Source organism: Molossus molossus, unplaced genomic scaffold, assembly GCF_014108415.1.
Source record: "Molossus molossus isolate mMolMol1 unplaced genomic scaffold, mMolMol1.p scaffold_m16_p_6, whole genome shotgun sequence".
NCBI classification, from domain to species: domain Eukaryota; kingdom Metazoa; phylum Chordata; class Mammalia; order Chiroptera; family Molossidae; genus Molossus; species Molossus molossus.
Window position 1 is genome coordinate 20,385,618 of NW_023425399.1, and position 19,593 is coordinate 20,405,210.

General features: G+C 42.4%; 1 protein-coding gene across 2 annotated transcripts in view; it reads left to right on the top strand.

Moving 5' to 3' along the window:
- The first annotated feature begins 460 nt into the window (after window positions 1–460).
- Window positions 461–19,593, top strand: part of LOC118619301 (ER degradation-enhancing alpha-mannosidase-like protein 2) — a 34,857-nt gene continuing 15,724 nt past the window's right edge. Inside the window, exons 1-5 of one of the 2 annotated variants that reach the window (XM_036245986.1) lie at window positions 461–648; window positions 881–991; window positions 3,103–3,142; window positions 4,986–5,091; window positions 14,115–14,240. In XM_036245986.1, coding sequence (XP_036101879.1) covers window positions 542–648; window positions 881–991; window positions 3,103–3,142; window positions 4,986–5,091; window positions 14,115–14,240 — 490 coding nt within the window. In that variant the 5' untranslated portion in view covers window positions 461–541. Of the gene's footprint in view, window positions 649–848; window positions 992–3,102; window positions 3,143–4,985; window positions 5,092–14,114; window positions 14,241–19,593 lie in introns of both variants that reach the window. The other variant, XM_036245987.1, reaches the window with a different exon arrangement.

Below are 19,593 nucleotides of genomic sequence, written 5' to 3' on the forward strand. Positions count from 1 at the left end.
TCTCCACAGTGCAGTTTTGGACAAAAAAAATGGAAGTTATACCTTACACAATCAACAGGGAACTCGTGTGGGAAACTCATTATGCCTAATAATGGTAAAGGCGCAACATTTTTCATCCATATTTATATAAATATGTCCACTCGACAAATTTCGAGTCCCTGCTGGTCCCTGTCTTCATGCTTAATAAGGTGGTTTTTTAAAATATAACTTATTTAACTGCTCCATACAGTCTTAGTGCACAATAAGTGCTCAACAAATGTTACTACAACAATTAACTTAAGTAGTTGTAAGAGACACAATTTTAAGACACGTAAACCTCCTCTCCAGACCATATTTCCCAAGATGCTCTTTGCTTGAGTTCCGCCACCAGTTGCATTCTGGGGCTTGTAGTTCGGAAGTGAGTGAGTGAGTGAGCGAGTGAGTGATTCGTCAGCACGCAGGCGCAGTGACGCGGATTCCCGGAAGAACCCCAGAGTCTCCCAGGATGAAAGGCTGGTGGTGGCTGCTGCCCCGGCGGCGGTGCTGACAGGACACGATCTCTATGCCTTTCCGGCTGCTGGTCCCGCTCGGCCTGCTGTGCTTGCTGCTGCCACTGCACCATGGTGCGCCGGGCCCCGAAGGCACTGCGCCCGACCCCGCCCACTACAGGTGAAGCAGACAGGCTCCCTGCCCTTCCATAGTCGGGGAATGGAAAGAGCAGACCGGGTCCCATCTATTTCCCTCCACCCCAGAACCCACCCCCTTCCCTCACTTGTTCGGACTCCACCACTGAGTTCCCAGCAGAATCGGGGTGATTTCCACTTAAGGCCTATTTCTTGTCCTTTCCCCTGCTTGATTTCGTTTTCTAGCTCCCTACCTAATTTCTCGTACCCTGTACCAGGGAGCGAGTCAAGGCCATGTTCTACCACGCCTACAACAGCTACCTGGAGAATGCATTTCCCTACGACGAGCTGCGACCTCTCACCTGTGACGGGCACGACACCTGGGGCAGGTAGTGCGAGTGGAGGAGCGAGGGGGAGGCTGGGGTCTGGCAGTCTGGTCCTAGGCGGGTGTGACTTCTAGGGCTGGTGGCTTCATGGTTTCCTTTCCGGGTCCGGAAAAGCTCCTAGCCAGAACGAGGCCGTTTCCCCCTCATTCAGGCCAACACCACCCGGATCCACCCAGCCTCCTGGAAATTTGGATTCCGAAGTGGAAAAAGCCCTGGGTTAGCCTAGTGGACTAAACCTCTGGACTCCAGCCACAGCAGTAACAGGCACCAGCTGTGGGGACTTGGGCAACTTTCTAGAGTTGTAGGATATCATGAAAAGGCTCCAGGAAGTCAGCAGACCCAATCTTTACAGGTGGACAAACAAGCACAGGAGGGGATGTAACTTCCAAACATGAAACTTAAGAGTCTTTGTTATTAGTGAAGCCGAAACACACTTCCCCCATTATCCTCTCATCACTGACTGTTTCTTGTGATCTCAGACCAAAGTGTCACTTCAGCATCAGCTTCCCTAACTACCCACCCCTTCCAGGTTACTCTCACAAATCACTCGGTTTTTTTCTTCTCAGCACCGCTCACTCTCAGATACTATCATTTTCACTTGTCTGCTAGTTTGTTTTTCTCACACTAGAATAAAAATCTGTGAGATGGAATTCTCTGTCTTGTTCCTTGCTGGGTGAAGAAATCATTGCATTTCATGGAAGCTGACATTGATTAAACACTGTGCTAAGCATTTCACCCATGTCATCTCATTTAGTTCTCTTAACACTCCTAGGAGTTAAGGGCTGTTATCTCCATTGTATAAATGAGTATGCTAAGGACTGGAGAAGTTATATAAACTCAACAAAGTCGGTGCTGGTTTTTGTTTTTTAGCTGAAAAAAAATTAATACAAGTAAATGGCAAATTCAAGGAGTACAGATCATATAAATAAAATAAATATCTCCCATCCCCTAGAACTCGAACCACTTTTCTTGTGTATCCTTCCAGAAATATTTTTGGTTTATATCATCATATAGGTATCTTTTAAAAATTTTTAAAGGTATAATTTACATATAATAAAATACACCCATTTTAAGTACATAATATCCACTATCACAGTCAACATGTAGAACATTTCTGATGTTCTGATGTCACAGTCAAGATACAGAATACCCTGAAAAGTTCCTTTGGGCCCGTTGATAGTTAATCCCTCTACCATCACTGGCCCAGACAGCTGCTAATCAGTTTTCTGTCTGTATGTCTTTTTTTGCAAATGCAGCTAGAAAAACACCACACTGCCTATTCTGTACCTTGTCTTTTTCATTTAACAATATAATTTGAGTATGTTAACATAAGCCAATAGAACTCTTTTTTTTTAAAAAAAAAAAAAGTCTTTTTGACAACCTTATAATTTTTCGTTGTTTGTACTACGATGTAAGTAATCACTTTTCAACTGGTCCACCTTTGGGTTATTTCCAGCTTTTTGCTGTTCTAAACAATACTGCCATGAGCATTCATTCTCAAGCATACAGTTCTGTGCACTGTGAGATAAGTTTCTAGATGTGGCAAAGCCTGTATTCTTTGCTACAATCTCATACTGCCTCCCTATGGCAGAGAAGAATGCCAGAGAATACAGGTGATGTGTTTAACTACAGTTGAGCTGACATCAATCCACTATCCCAGGTGCATTAAATAGGTCAGAGGTTTCTGGCATTTTTCACTAAGGCTTCTCTGTTGTGACTGGAAGTGGGATAGGCAGAGGTGCCTCACATTTTAGGGTTTTTTTTGTTTGTTTGTTTTTTAAATGTCCTCACCGGAGGACATTTTTGCATTTATCTTCAGACAGAGTGGGAGGGAGAGAGGAATAGAGAGAGAGAAACGAGAAACATTAATGTGAGAGAGACATATCAAATAGCTGCCATCCACATGACCCCAATGGGGCCGGGGACAAACTGCAACCAAGGTACGTGCCCTTATCAGGAACTGAACCCAGGACTCTCTGGTCCGCGAGCCGATGCTCTAACTGCTGAGCCAAACCGGCCAGGGCACGTATTAGTTTTTTGGGTTCTGATCTTGGGCAGTCTTAATATGTGGTGTTTGATTTTCTTACTAAGCTGAGATTTCTGTCCTTTTACAGCTTTTCTCTGACTCTAATTGATGCTCTGGACACCTTGCTGGTAAGTATGTTATCTATTGCTTTTCCTCTTGCAGCTTGACTGTTGGTAAAAAATGATTCTTCACTTGACCAAGTCTGGTTCAGGTCAGATGCCTATTTTTTCAGCTGAAGGGATGGAGGCAGGCTCTCCCAAACTGTAAGGCTAGCTATGGAAGAAGGGTGATTTCTCAAGAGAAAAGTGGGGTGCTATGGTAAAAAAAAAAAAAAAGATAAGGGTTGCATTTCACTGATGGTTTAAACAAAAAGTGTTTAATTTTCTCAAGTAATAAACAGTTTGGTAATTTCTTTCTTTCTTTTTGGTTAATCTTCACCTGAGGATATTTTTCCATTGATTTTTTTTTTTTTTTTAGACAGAGTGGAAGGGAGGTAGAGAGAGAGAGAGAGAGAGAAAGTGAAAGAAACATTGATGTAAGAGAGACATATTGATTGGCTGCCTCCCTCACAACCCTGACTGGGACTGGGGATCGAACCTGCAACCCAGGTACGTGCCTTTGACTGGAATCAGTCCCAGGACCCTTTGGTCCATAGGCCGATGCTATAACCACTGAGAAAACCAGCTAGGACTGGAGGTAATTTCTAACATTGGATCAGCAGCTTAACTATGCCATCAGAGACCCAGGCTCTTTGTGTTTTTGTTTTTTATTGATTTAAGAGAGAAAGAAAGAGAGGGAGTGAGAGAGAAACATCAATTTGTTGTCCCACTTATTTATGCATTCATTGGTTCATTCTTGTATGTGTCCTGACCAGGGATTGTACCTGCAACCTTGGTGTATCAGGATGATGTTCTAACTAACTGACCTACCCGGCCAGGGCTGTGACCTCTTGTTTATACTTGTTTCTCCTTTCTGCCTCGTCATCTGAAGGAGTTATGAGAAAAAGAAGCATGAGTGGCTACAAGACCCAGGATCTTTGTATCTTTCCATTCTATCATTAGTGTATTGACTTTCATTCTCATGCTTAGTACCTTGTGGTCTAAGATGGCTACCACAACTCCAGAAATAGACTCTGTTTTCAAGGTAGAAAGACAGGAATAGTAAAAGCCATGCCAGCTGTGTCTGTGCCTTTTTGTTAAGAAAACAGGTTTCCTAGAAGTGACCCCAATAGACTTCTCAAGGCGCAGAATTCGCTGGGTAACATAGTCTCTTCTAGCAGCAAAGGAGGCTAAGACAGCAAATACCTGGAATTCCAGCCCCTATGCTGGGAGTCTGCAAGGGTAAAGAAGATTGGGGAATCAGTGTTGGGCCAACCAACCTGCAGTATTTCCCACAAGGATGAATGTGAAGAAAAGTTTAAAAACAACAGATATTCACGGCAAATAGCAAACTAAGATTTCCTTAATGTGTTCTATAGTCTTTATTGTTTTTATACAGTTTGTATTGTTTAAATGGGTACTCTTGTGGTACCTAAGAATTTATCTAACCTGTCTCTTTATGTTGGGTCTCTGTGAATTTTAGCTCTCAGTGTTTTCTTTCTGTTACCAGTCCTAGAACAGAAACCAGAAACCACAGGTTATAAGTTGAATAAGTGAGGGCCACACCTGGCATAGGATCCCAGACTCTTTTTTTTTTAAGAGTGGAAGGGAGGGAAGGAGAGAGAAACATGGGTGTGAGAGAGACATATCAATTGGTTGCCTCCTGCATGACTCTGACAGGAGCTGAGGATGGAACCTGCAACCCAGGTTTATGCTCTTGACTGGGAATTGAGCTTGAAATCCTTGGGTCCGCGGGCTGTTGCTCTAATTGCTGAGCCAAACCAGCCAAGGTGGATCTCAGACTCTTAATCAAACATTTTCAATACCTTCACGCCTGAGAAAGCCTCACTGTCCTGTCTCTCTTTCCTCCTAGATTTTGGGGAATGTCTCAGAATTCCAAAGAGTAGTTGAAGTGCTCCAGGACAACTTGGACTTTGATATTGATGTGAATGCTTCTGTGTTTGAAACCAACATCCGAGGTAAGGGCTGCCTTCTTTGACCTTTGGAAGAAAAGAGTTTTATGGAGTTTTTTCTCTGTATAAATCAGGAGGTGGTAAATTGGATCTTGAGGGCTGGCCCTGCAAAGGCATTTGGCCCAAACGAGTAACTGACAGCTCTTCTCCTCTCCTGGAGGATAGGGTGGGGAGGTCTCAGGATCCCTCATCAGTTTCAGACATGAGCAGGGGACAGAGTAAAGGCTGAAAAGAACTATACCAGAATTACTCATGTAATTAACATATATTTCATGCTAAGCATATAGCCATGAACAAGAAAGATATAATCCTTGCCTTCTTACAGTTTATTGTGTAGGAAGCACTACCCAATAGAACTTTCTGTGACGATGGAAATGTTTTATATCTATGTTGTCCAGTGAGGTAGCCACAAGCTACATATGGCTGTTGAACGTTTGAAATGTGTCTACTGCAACTGAAGAACTGAATCTTTAATTTCACTTCATTTTAATGAATTTTGAATTGAATAATGACATGTAGTTAATGATTATTGTAGTACACAGGGCAAGTATCGAGTATTAAGTTTTCAAACCTAGTAGTCCATCAGAACCACTTGGGACCTTTTATCTTTTTTTTTTTTTTTTATCCTCACCCGAGGACATTTTTTTTTGATATTTTGTTCAGATAGAATGGGAGGGAGAGAGAGAGAGAGAGAGAGAAACATCGACGTGAAAGGGACACAACGAGTAGTTGCCACCCGCACAACCCAACCAGGGCCGGGGACAAACTGCAACTGAGGTATGTGCCCTTAGCGGGAACCGAACCAGGGTCTCTGGGGACCACAGGCTGACGCTCTAACCGCTGAGCCAAACCGGCCAGGGCCACTCGGGACCTTTTAAAAAGTTCAAATGTCTTGCCTGGCCAATGTGGCTCAGTGGATTGAGCGTTGTCCCGTGGACCGAGAGGTCCCGGTTTGATTCCTGTTCAGGGCACATGTCTGGGTTGCAGGCTCGATCCCCAGTGAGGGTTGTGCAGGAGACAGCCAATCGATGTTTCTCCCTCACATCAACGTTTCTCTCTCTCTCTCCCTTCCTTTCTCTCTAAGAAATCAATTAAAAAATATATCAAAAAATAAAAAGTTTAAATGTTTTGGTTCCACTTTAAACCATTTAACCATGATCTCTGGGTTGGGTCCTAGAATCGCTATTTTTAGCAGGTTTCCAATGACTCTTATGAAGCTAGCATAGCCCTTATTTTCAGTGAACCTCTGGACCACCAGTGGCTTCAACAGCTGTCACCTCTGCATAGCAGAGTTAAGTTTTCCCCCTTATTTTGCTCATCTTTATTTTGTATGTTTTTGTATGTCTGTAATATAAGTGAAACTTATATTACAGAAATGTGGTAAATAAAATTTTATAAAAAGATTAGGTTGCAGAAGGACAGCATGGTATAAAGTCCTGATTTAGGAATCAGACCTGAGTTGGAGGCCATGTTCATTGCTGTGTCATACAACTGAGCCCGATTTGTCATCTGCATATTGAGGTAGTCCTTATACCTTTGATTCAGATGTGGATATAATTATACCAGCTTGCTTTTTTTTTTTTTTAATCCTTACCCGAGGACATTTTCCAATTTTTTTGTTCAGATAGAGTGGGAGGGAGAGAGAGGAAGAGAGAGAGAGAGAAAAACATTGACGTGAAAGGGACACATCGAGTGGCTGCCACCCACATGACCCAACCGGGGCCGGGGACAAACTGCAACCGAGGTACGTGCCCTTAGCAGGAACCGAACCCAGGTCTCTCTGGACCGCAGGCCAATGCTCTAACTGCTGGGCCAAACCGGCCAGGACATATACCAGCTTTCTATTGTTTGGCATTTGCCCTGTATATGTTTTTCTGCCCTTTTACTTTCAATCTTTGTATTTTTATGATAAGCTATATCTTTTGTACATTGCATATTATATTTTGTTTATTTGTCCATTCTGACAATCTCTTAACTGAAGTGCTTAATTCATTTACATTTACAATAATTACCAATATATTTACACTCATTTCTGTGGTATTTTGTGCTATTTGCCCTATCATCTCCATATTCTTCTTCTCCCTTTTTAAGATGGATTTTCCCCTCATTTCATTTTCCTTTTGCTAATTTAGATATTATGCACAATATCAAGCTTTTTAAATAGTTTTCCTAGAAAATTTAATAAACATAACAGAGTCTAAAATTAATGAAAATCTTTATTCTTTTCCTGAATAATACAAAACCTGGCTCTGAAGATATCCTGACCTATATGCTGTAGTTATGTATCTTAGTTCTTTGTTTGAAGCCTTATTGCTTTCTACAGTTGAAGTTTAGATTTATTAATACATTTATTATGTTTTTGACCATCTTTCCTTGTTGTGTCACAGACCTTACATCTGTGACCTCTTTCCTTCTATCTAAAGACATTCCTTTAGAATGTCCTTTAGTGCAGGTGTGTTCTTGGCACACTTTCTCAGCTTTTATTTCTATGAAAATGTCTGTCTCACTGCATTTGTTTGGCCTTTGGTGGGTATTTTTGTAGGGTATGTTTGTTTTCTGTTAATACTTTGAAGAAATTTTTCCACTGCCTTCTGGTTTCATTGTAATTGTTAAGAAGCCATCTACTGCCCTGTCCAGTTTGCCTCAGTGGTTAGAGCGATGGCCCGTGGACCAAAGAGTCTTAGGTTCAATTCTGGTCAAGGGCACGTACCTCGGTTGTGGTTTGGTCCCCGGCCCTGGCTGGGCTTTTGTGGGAGGCAACCAATCGATATGTGTCTCTCATGTCAATGTCTGTCTGTCTGTCTATTTGTCTGTCTCTCTCTCTCTCTTCCTCTTCCTCCCTCCCTCCCTCCCTCCCACTCTATCTAAAGGTAAATGGAAAAGTATACTCAGGTGAGGATTAAAAAAAAAAAGGAAGCCCTGGCCGGTTTTGCTCAGCGGTTAGAGCGTTGGCCTGCGGTCCGGAGAGACTCGGGTTCGGTTCCCACTACGGGCGCGTACCTCGGTTGCAGTTTGTCCCCAGCCCCTGTTGGGGTCGTGTGGGTGGCAACCACTCGATGTGTCCCTTTCACATTGATGTTTCTCTCTCTCTTTCCCTCCCTCCCACTCTATCTAAACAAAATATCGAAAAAATGTCCTCGGGTGAGGATTAAAAAAAAAAAGGAAGTCATCTACCAATCTAATTAGTATGTCTTTGTAGATAATTGGTTTTATTTATGCTGGCAATCCCCTCTTTGAAAAAATTCTTATTATGGGAATTTTCAACCATACATAAAAGTAGAGAAAATAGCATAATGAACTAGATGTACTCATCACTGAGCTTTAACAGTCATTATTACATGGAATCTGACTGCTTTTGAGATCTTTTTGTTCCCTTTGGTGTTCTGCAATTTTACTGTGATATGTATAAATGTGGATTTCTTTTTATTATCTTTCTTGAGATTTCTGGATCTGAGAATTGGAGACATTCCTTAGTTTTAGAAACTTTGTAACTATTTTCTCCTAAAATATTGCCTCTCCCCTCTATTCTCCCTCTTCTCTTTTTAGAACTCCAACCAAATATATGTTATACCTTCTTCTGTACTTTTTTTTTTTATCCTCACTCGAGGACATTTTTCCAATTTTTATTCAGATAGAGCGGGAGGGAGAGACAGGAAGAGAGAGAGAGAGAAACATCGATGTGAAAGGGACGCATCGAGTGGCCGCCACCTGCATGACCCAACCAGGGCCGGGGACAAACCGCAGCCAAGGTACATGCCCTTAGTGGGAACCCAACCCAGGTCTCTGTGGACCGCAGGCTGATGCTCTAACCGCTGAGCCAAATCTGCCAGGGCTGTACTTTTTTTTTTTTTTTATCATCAGATAGAGTGGGAGGGAGAGAGAGAGAGAAACATTGATGTGGGAGAGACACATTGACTGGTTGCCTCCCCCATAACCCCATTGTGGTGTGGCCAGGGACCACACCACAACGAAGGTACATGCCCTTGACCAGAATCAAACCCACGACTCATTGGTCCTCAGGCCAACACTCTAACTGCTGAGCCAAACTGACCAGGGCCTTTTGTACTTTTTATTTCATTTTTTAAATTTTCTTTATTGATTTTAGAGAGAGAAGAAGGGAGAGGGAGAAAGAGATAGAAACATCGAGGAGAGAGAACATCGATTGGCCACCTCTTGCATGTACACCACTGGGGATTGGGCCCACAACCTGGGCATGTGCCCTGACCAGGAATCGAACTGCTGACCTCTTAGTGCATAGGTTGACACTCAACCACTGAACCATACCGACCAGACAACTTCTGTACTTTTTAAAAGTCATTTTGGCCCTGGCCGGTTTGGCTCAGCGGTTAGAGAGTCGGCCTGCGGTCGGAGAGACCCTGGTTCGGTTCCCGCTAAGGGCACGTACTTCGGTTGCAGTTTGTCCCCGGCCCTGGTTGGTCGTGCGGGTGGCAGCCACTCGATGTGTTCCTTTCACATCGATGTTTCTCTCTCTCTCTCCGTTCCTCTCTCTCCCTCCCACTCTATCTGAATAAAAAATGGAAAAGTGTTCTCTGGTGAGGATAAAAAAAAAATAAATAAATAAAAGTCATTTTGTCTCTGTTGCATTTTGGATAATTTTTGTGAATCTGTCTTCAAGTCCACTAATTCTTCAGCTATATCACATCTGCTATTAAGCCTATCTGTGTAATTTTAAATTTCAGTTATTGTATTTTTTTCATTTTTAGAAATTCTACTTAGTTCTTTTATAAATAGGCTTGGTCTTTTTTTTTAATCCTCACTAGAGGATATTTTTCCATTGATTTTTAAATAGTGTAGGAGGGAAGAAGGGAAGGATAGGGAGAGAGAGAAACATCAATGTGAGAGAGACACATCGATTGGTTGCCTCCCACACGACCCCAGCTAGGGCTGGGGATTGAACCACAACTGAAGCACATGACCTTGACCGAAATCAAACTTGTGACTCTAGTCTGCAGGCCGCCACTTCAACTGCCAAGCCAGACTGGCCAGGGCTAGGCTTGGTCATTTTTATAATTTCTAGCTACTTGCTCATATGTTCCAACCTTTCTTTTATTTCTTTAAACATGCAGGGTGGGCCCAGCCAGTGTGGCTCAGTGGTTGAGCATTGACCCATGTACCAAGAGGTCACCAGTTCAATTCCTGGTCAGGGCACATGCACAGGTTGTGACCCAATCCCCAGTAGGAGGCAGCCAATCGATATCCTTTTTCTTTTTTTTTTTTTTTTTTTATCCTCACCCGAGGATATTTTTCCATTTTTTGTACAGATAGAGTGGGCGGGAGAGAGAGGAAGGGAGAGAGAGAGAGAAACATCGATGTGAAGGGACACATCGAGTGGCTGCCACCCGCATGACCAACCAGGGCCGGGGACAAACTGCAACCGAAGTATGTGCCCTTAGCGGGAACCGAACCCGGGTCTCTCCGAACCGCAGGCCGACGCTCTAACCGCTGAGCCAAACTGGCCAGGGCTCGATATCCTTTTTCATTGATGTTTCTATCTGTCTCTCCCTCTCCTTCCCCTCTCTCTAATATCAATAAAGAAAAATAAAATAATAAACATACAGGGTGGGGCAAAAATAGATTTACAGTTGTTCGTATGGAAAATAATATAGTAATTAATAAATAATAATACAAAAGTAAACTATTTTATATACTCACAACTGTAAATCTATTTTTGCCCTATCCTCTACTATTCAGAATAATTTTATATTCTGTGTCTAATCATTCCAGTGTCTGAAGTATTGGTAAGTCTTGTTCTGTCATTTCTGCTAGCTCTTACACATAATGCTTTGTTTCTTTGTATGTTTTGTAATTTATGCAGTTTTTATTTTATTTTATTTTTTTAGAGGGATATAATCTTCACTATTTATTGTTGAATGTAGAATGTATTACAGATGTTCCTCATTTTTCCCCCATTGACCCCCTCCTCCCCATTCCCAACCCCCTCCCACCTTTTCCCACACTATTGTCTGTGTCCATTGGTTATGCATATAAGTTCTCTGGTTTATTTCTTCTCACCCCCCAACCCCTTTCCCTTTGAGGTTTGTCAGTCTAGCAATGAATTTGTACTTCTTAATCCCTTCACCTTTTTCACCCATTCCCCCAACCCCCCTCCCATCTGGCAACCAACAAAATGTTCTCTGTATCTATGAGAATGTTTCTGTTCTACCTGTTCATTTTGTTTGTAGATTCCATTGTTGATAGATATGTATTCATTGCCATTTTGTTTGTTCATATATTTTATCTTTTTCTTCACAAAGACCCTTTATCATTTCATATAACAACAGTTTGGTGGTGATGAACTCCTTTAACTTTATCTTGTCTGGGAAACTCTTTATATGTCCATCAATTCTAAATGACAGCTTTGCAGGATAGAGTAATCTTGGTAGTAGGTTCTTGCTTTTCATCACTCTGAATATTTCTTGCCACTCCCTTCTGGCCTGCAAAGTTTCTTTTGAGAAATCAGCTGACAGTCTAATGGGAACTCCCTTGTAGGTAACTAACTGCTTTTCTCTTGCTGCTTTTAAGATTTTCTCTTTGTCTAGAACCTTTTGCATTTTGATGATGATGTGTCTTGGTGTGGGCCTCTTGGGGTTCATCTTGTTTGGGACTCTCTGTGCTTCCTGGACTTGTATGTCTGTTTCCTTCACCAAGTTAGGGAAGTTTTCTGCCATTATTGTTTCAAATAGGTTTTCGACTTCTTGTTCTCTCTCTTCTCCTTCTGGCGCCCCCAAGATGCAAATGTTGGCACGCTTGAAGTTGTCCCAGAGGCTCCTTACACTATCCTCATTATTTTGGATTCTTTTTTCTTTTTGCTCTTCTGATTGGGTGTTTTTTGCTTCCTTGTATTCCAAATCAATGGTTTGCTTCTTGGCTTTACCTACTCTACTATTGAATCTGTGTAAATTATTCTTTATTTCAGTTAATGCCTCCTTCATTTCTGACTATGCCTCCTTCATTTCTGACTGGTCTTTTTTAATGCTCTTGAGGCCCTCAGTAAGTTTATTGAGCATCCTTATAAGCAGTATTTTGAACTCAGCTTCTGTTAGGTTGCTTATCTCCATTTCGCTTAGTTCTTTTCCTGGAGTTTTGTTCTGTTCTTTCATTTGGGGCCTGTTTTTTTGTCTCCTCATTTTGGCTACCTCTCTATGTTTGTTTCTGTGTATTACTTAATGAGAGGTATGGGGCTATCTGAGACCAGATGTTGCTTGTTTGAAAGGACTTAGGAAAACCTGAAACAGGATCCAAGACAGGCCAATCCTATGGTTAAGCAACTGGCAGCAGCTTGGGTGGGCCTGAAAGTTGGGTGGGGCAGGGCCTCAGGGAGTCACCAGGGCGGGGCTACCAGTGTGAGCCAGGTTGCTGGAGTCCCAGATATGGCGACTGTCTGCCGCCCCAGGGAAGGGCTCACCAAAGGAACAAAGGCCTCCAACAGCATGTCTGTCCCAGAGAAAGCCCCCTCTCCAGCTCTCGCTCCAGTGCCAAACAGCTCAGTTCTTCCCTGTATGTCTCTGGAGCCCCTCAAGCTGCCTCCCCTCCAAGCTTAGAGGGAGAGAGTCCTATAAGTCCATGCCTGGCCCTTTAAGGAGCTGCCTGGGGCTCCAGCCGCATCAGCTTCCCTGAGCCTCAGTTCCTGCTGGTTTTTCCAGCCAGAAGTTATGGGGACTTCTCTTCCTGGCACTGGAACCCTGAGCGGGGCACCTGGTGTGGGACGGGGACCCCTCAGTCCTCAGGAAGGACCTTCGCAGCCTAGATAGCCTCCTGATTTTTATCCACCACACATGGGTGTGGGACCAGCCCATTGTGCCTCCGCCCCTCCTACCAGTCTTGATGTGGCTGCTGCTTTAATTCCGTAGTTGTAGGACTTCCGTTCAGCTTGATTTCAGGCGGTTTTGAATGATGGTTGTTATGTAGTTTAATTGTAACTTTGATGTGGTTGTGGGAGGACGCGATACCGCGTTTACCTACGCCGCCATCTTGACCGGAAGTCATTTATGTAGTTTTTAATGTGTACTCATTCCCTAGACTTTACCTATGGGATTCTTTGAGGCCTGGGTTGATGGTGTGTTCTTCCAGATATAGATTTTATTTCTACCATGTGACTGGAAGTACTCTTCCAAAAACCACTTTATGTTAAAGATTTGAGATTTTTTAGACTACCCAGTTAGTGTGAATTCAGGCTGTAAAACTTAGTGAGTACCAGCTTGTAGTTACCAATTTTTAGGGGATATTTTTCCACCCTTCACTTGGCATCAAGATTTGAGGCATGAAATTTTCCTTGCCATAACTATGGGAGGTGTGTAGGGTTTATTTCTAATTCGTCCTTACACAGAGTATGTAATTCTTTCAGATCCCAACTTTATGGAGGGAACTTTGATCACACTCCCCACCTTGAGTAGTTCTTGCCTTTGTCTCTTATTCCCCTTCTGCCTAAAGAGGGGAGACTGAAGCTCAAGGTTACCAGTTTTTGTCAGTGAGAGGGGTATTCAGGATATTTATTTAGTTATATTTCCAGATACAGAACCTTTGTGTCTTTTTATAAGTCCTAAATATTATGTAATAAATTGACATAGATAAATGGATAAAATGAAGGTTGAAACTGCTTTGCCCACCATTCTCCCCCTGGCAGGTCTTGGTGGGGGACTGGGAGACAGAGCGACCAAGTGGAGTCAGACAGACTTGGCTCTTCCACTTGGTAGATTATCCAGGGAAAGTCCCTTTACTTTTCTGAACCTCCTATCTTTGTCTAAAAAGAGGACAATAGTACCTGGTGTTTGGTTGACAGTAGGGACTAAAATTTAAAAAATGATAGCCATTGTTTTTGTGGCCCACCAAGAGAATAAAACTTTGTAAACTTAACACTGTACCAACATGTGGGATTAAGGGACTTTTCTTTCACTAGATGGCTCTAGCCCCTTTCCAGTAAGCCACCAATGAGATTGTTTAGGTTTAATTTGCACAAAGGAAACACTGAACCTTGGGACTCTGACATTTGTGTTTTGTGCCATTGGTAGTGGTAGGAGGACTTCTGTCTGCTCACCTGCTGTCAAAGAAGGCTGGGGTGGAAGTGGAGGCTGGATGGCCCTGCTCTGGACCTCTCCTGAGGATGGCTGAGGAAGCAGCCCGAAAACTCCTCCCAGGTAAGATCCGCACTGAGATGGGGGGAGATGAAGTCCAGTAGGTCCTGCTTCCCTTGCTGAGATGAGAGTGGCAGTGCTGGATATTAACCGCTTATCAGAAGTATCATTGGCAAATATGTTCTCCCATTCATTGGGTTGTCTTTTCATTTTGTTGATGGTTTTCTTGGCTGTGCAAAAACTTTTTAGTTTGATGTAGCCCCATTTGTTTATATTTTCTTTCATTTCCCTTGCCCAAAGAGATATATCAGAAAAAAATAATGTCCGAGATTTTACTGCCTGTGTTTTCTTCTAGGATTTTTATGGTTTTGAGTCTAACATTTAAGTCCTTTATCCATTTTGAGTTTATTCTTGTGTACGGTGTAAGAAGGTGATCTAGTTTCATTTTTTTGCACTTATCCAATTTTCCCAACACCATTTATTGAATAATTCTCTTTGCTCCATTGTATGTTCTTGCCTCCTTTGTCAAATATTAATTGACCATAAAAGTGTGGGTTTATTTCTGGGCTCTCTGTTCTATTCCATCAATCTGTATGTCTGTTTTATGTCAATACCATGCTGTTTTGATTACTGAGGCCTTGTAGTATAGTTTGATATCAGGTAGAGTGATTCCTCCATCTTTGTTCTTCTTTCTTGGAATTGCTGTGGCTATTCAGGATCTTTTGTAGTTTCATATAAATTTTTGGAATATTTGTTCTAGTTCTATGAAATACACCATTGGTATCTTGATAGGAATTGCATTGAATTTGTAGATTGCTTTGGGTAGGATGGACATTTTAATGATTTTAACTCTATCCATGAACACGGTATATATTTCCACTTATTTGTATATTCTGCGGTTTCCTTCTTCAGTGTCTTATAATTTTCTGAGTACAGATCTTTTACATCCTTGGTTAAATCTGTTCTTAGGTAGTTTTTGGAAGCAATTGTAAAAGGGATTGTTTTCTTAGTTTCCTTTTCTGATAGTTCATTATTGATGTATAAAAATGCAAATGATTTCTGGATATTTATTTTATATCCTGCTACTTTACTGAGTTCACTTATCAGCTCTAGCAGTTTTTTGGTGGAATATATATTTAAAAAAAAATTTTTTTTCCTCATCTGAGGACATTTTTACATTTTTCTTGAGATAGAGCAGGAGGGAGAGAGGGAGGAAGAGAGAGAGAAACATCGACGCGCAAGAGACACACCAAGTGGTCGCCACCCACATGACCCCAACCAGGGCCGGGAACAAACCATAACCACCCACATGACCCCAACCAGGGCCAGGGACAAATCGCAACCAAGACATGTGACCTAGCGGGAACTGAACCCGGGCTTCTCTGGTCCGCTGGCCGGTACTCCAACTGCTGAGCCAAACCGGCCAGGGCTTGGTGGAATATTTAGAATTCTCTTTATACGGTATCATGTCATCTGCAAATAATGACAGTTTTACTTCTTCCTTTCCAATTTGGATGCCTTTTATTTTTTCTTGTCTGATTGCTGTGGCTAGGACTTCCAGTACTATGTTGAATAAGAGTGGTGAGAGCAGACATCCCTATTTCCTTCCCTGTCTTAAGGGAAATGCTTTTAGTTTTGCCCACTGAGTATGATGTTGGCTGTGGGTTTGTCATATATGGTCTTTATTACACTGAGGTATGTTCCCTCTATTCTCACTTTGCTGAGAGTTTTTTATCATAAATGGGTGCTGGATTTTATCAAATGCTTTTTCTATAGCTATTGATATGATCATGTGGTTTTTATCCTTCATTTTGTTTATGTGATGTATCGTGTTTATTGATTTGCGAATATTGTACCAACCTTGCACCCTGAAATAAATCCTACTTGATCATGGTGTATAATCTTTTCAATATGTTGCTGGATCTGGTTTGCTAATATTTTGTTGAAGATTTTAGCATCTATGCTCATCAGGGATATTGGCCTATAATTTTTTTTCTCTGTAGTGTCTTTATCTGGTTTTTGAATTATGATAATTCTGGTCTTGTAAAATGAGCTTGGGCCCAGTCACTGTGGCTTAGTGGATTGAGCATCATCTCATTGACTGAGATGTCCCGGTTTGATTCCTGGTCAGGGCACATGCCTGGTTGTGGGCTTGATCCCCAGTGGGGGGCGTGCAGGAAACAGGGATTGCTGTATCACTCTCATATCAATGTTTCTTTCTCTCTCTTCTTCTCTCTTTCTAAAAATCAATAAAAACATATTTAATAAATAAATAAGTAAAATTAGCTTGGGAGTCTTCCTCCTCTTGAATTTTTTAGAATAGTTTGAGAAGGATAGGTGTTAGTTCTTTCTAGAATGTTTGGTAAAATTCACCTGTGAAGCCATCTGGTCCAGGACTTTGTTTGTTGGGAGTTTTTCTTATTATGGCTTCAATTTCATTAATTATAATCTGTCTATTCAGATTCTCTGGTTCTTCCTGATTAGTTTTGGAAGATTATATGTTTCCAGGAATTTATCCAGTTTGTCCAATTTGTTGGCATATAGTTGTTCATACTATTTTCTTTTTTAAAAATATATTTGTATTGATTTTCTTAGAGAGGAAAGGAAAGAGAGATAGAAACATTGATATGAAAGAGAAACATCAGTTGGCTGTCTCCTGCACACCCCCTACTGGGGATCAAGCCCACAACCCGGCATGTGCCCAGACTGGGAATCAAACTGGGATCTTTCAGTGCATGGGATGATGCTCAATCCATTGAGCTATATCAGCCAGGCTGTTCATACTATTTTCTTACAATCCTTTGTATTTCTTTGGTATCAGTTGTTACTTTTCCTCTTTCATTTCTGATTTTATTTATTTGAATCCTCTCTTTGTTTCTTTTTTTTTTTTGGTATGTGCCCCTACCGGGAACCGAACCCAAGACTCTCTGGTCTGCAGGCCAACGCTCCAACCGCTGAGCCAAACTGGCCAGGGCTTCTCTTTGTTTCTTGATGCATCTTGTTGAAGGTGTGTCAATCTTGTTTATCTTTTTGAAGAACCAGCTCTTGGTTTCATTGATCTTTTTGTACTTTTTTAAGACTCTATTTGTTTATTTATTTATTTAAAAAAAGTTTTTATCCTCACTTGAGGACATTTTTGCATTCATCCTCAGATAGAGCGGGAGGGAGAGAGGGAGAAAGAGAGAGAGAAACATCAGTGTGTCTGAGAGAGACACATCAACTGGTTGCCACCCACATGACCCCAACCAGGGCCAGGGGCAAACTGCAACCGAGGTACGTGCCCTTAGTGGGAACCAAACCCGGGGTCTCTGTGGTCCACGGGCCGACGCTCTAACCGCTGAGCCAGTCCAGGGCTAGACTCTATTTGTTTATTTCCTTTCTTCTACTCACTTTGGGCTTTGTTTGTTGTTCTCTTTCAAGTTGCTTTCAATGTAAAGTTAGATTGTTTATTTGAGATGTTTCTAGTTTCTTGAAATAGGCCTATAATGCTATGAATTTCCCTCTTAGGACTGCTTTCGCTGTGTCCTATACAGTCGTCCCTCCCCACTTTGCAATTCAATGCTCGTGGCTTCAGCATGATAGAGTGAAGCCGCGAATGTCGAAAAGCGGCAAGGGACAACTATAAATAAAGAATCCTACTTCACGGAAATTCATTTATTTTTTATTTTTTAATCCTCACCGGAGGACATTTTTCCATTTTTCGTTCAGGTAGAGTGGGAGGGAGAGAGAGGAACAGAGAGAGAGAGAGAAACATCGATGTGAAAGGAACACATCGAGTGGCTGCCACCCGCACAACCGACCAGGGCCGGGGACAAACTGCAACCGAGGTACATGCCCTTAGCGGGAACCGAACCCGGGTCTCTCCAGACCACAGGCCGATGCTCTAACCGCTGAGCCAAACTGGCCAGGGCCGGAAATTCATTTATTGCAGTGGAGTCTGAAACTGATTAACCACGATAAAGGAGGGCCGACTGTAGATTTTTGGTTGTTGTGTTCTCATTTTCATTTGTTTCAAGGTATCTTGTGATTTCTTCCTTGATCTCATTGTTAACTCATTTATTGTTTAGTAACATTAGGTTTTTGGGAGGCATGAAATGAGGTCAGAAAGAAGAAAGTCCTTGGAGAACCTCAAATACCATTGAAACGAGAGGGACTTGTTTTTAGCTAAGCTGTGTGCAGGGCTGCAGGTCAGGCTTCAGTGTGTTTGTCTGGTGAAGTAGTAGCTGGTGTTGGCAGCATCAGCTGCACACTGTGTTCTCTTCAGGGTGTGGCGGACACTGAGGGTCGTTTATACCCAAACACATTACACTGTGCTTTCCACCAGCCTCTTGGCCATCTCATTTCTGCCTTTCACACAGTACTTGCCTCTCATACTTGGGGAAGAACTGAGGAGAGTGAGTGATCTGGGCTCAAGTTTCACTCTTGGATCACGGCCTGAGTGTCTCTTTACAAACATCATGTCCAATGTGATTCATCCCTAGAGGAAACTCTTCCTGGTTGCTCCCTTCTTTTGTATGTCATTTAAGAAAATTTTGTATTAAGAAATATCCATATTGAAAAGTGTATTGGAGCCAGTACCAGTGTATCTACCATTTAGGTCAAGAGAGAGAATTTTGTCACTTCCCCTCTTTTTAACATTGCCTGGTTTTTCTGAAATATTCCTTTGAGCCCTTCTTGATTGTGACTCACATTCTCCTTGTTTGTCACTCATGCCTGCCAGATAGCAAGTTTCTCGTCTATAGCACAGTTGCTAAAGCTTATAGTTCTTGGAAGTTGTGATGACTTTATTCACACTTTGGTGATGCACTGTCTGCTCTGGGTTGTTTAACATTTTGGCCTGGAGAGGAAATCTCTGCCTCTGGCTGCCTCTCTGGTTCCTTGCCTTGAATCGGAAAGCACTGGGGTGGGGTGGGCAGAGCATTGGGCTCGTGGGGAGAAGGAAAGGGAGTGGGTATGTGGCAGGCATTCCTATCCCATGGGTACATGGCAGCCATCACATGGCTCTCTCCATGTGACCTATGAGTCACTTCTTTGCAAGCATAACTTTTCCTACCTGTAAATTGTAGGTTGGACCACCTCAGCAATATAGTGTTTTATGCCTATAAAAAAAATAATAATAATTTGGCCTCTAAACTCTTTATTTAAAGCTGGGATCTCAAACTGACTCCTGTGTTCAGACCTGCAGATATGTCTGATTTAGTCAAAATGGTGTTTAAAAAGTATATGAGGGGAGCCCTGGCCAGTTTGGCTCAGCAGTTAGAGTGTCAGCCTGTGGTCCAGAGAGACCCGGGTTTGGTTCCCGCTAAGGGCACATACCTCGGTTGCAGTTTGTCCCTAGCCCTGGTTGGTTGGGCGGGTGGCAGCCACTCGATGTGTCCCTTTCACGTCGATGTTTCTCTCTCTCTCTCTCTCTCTC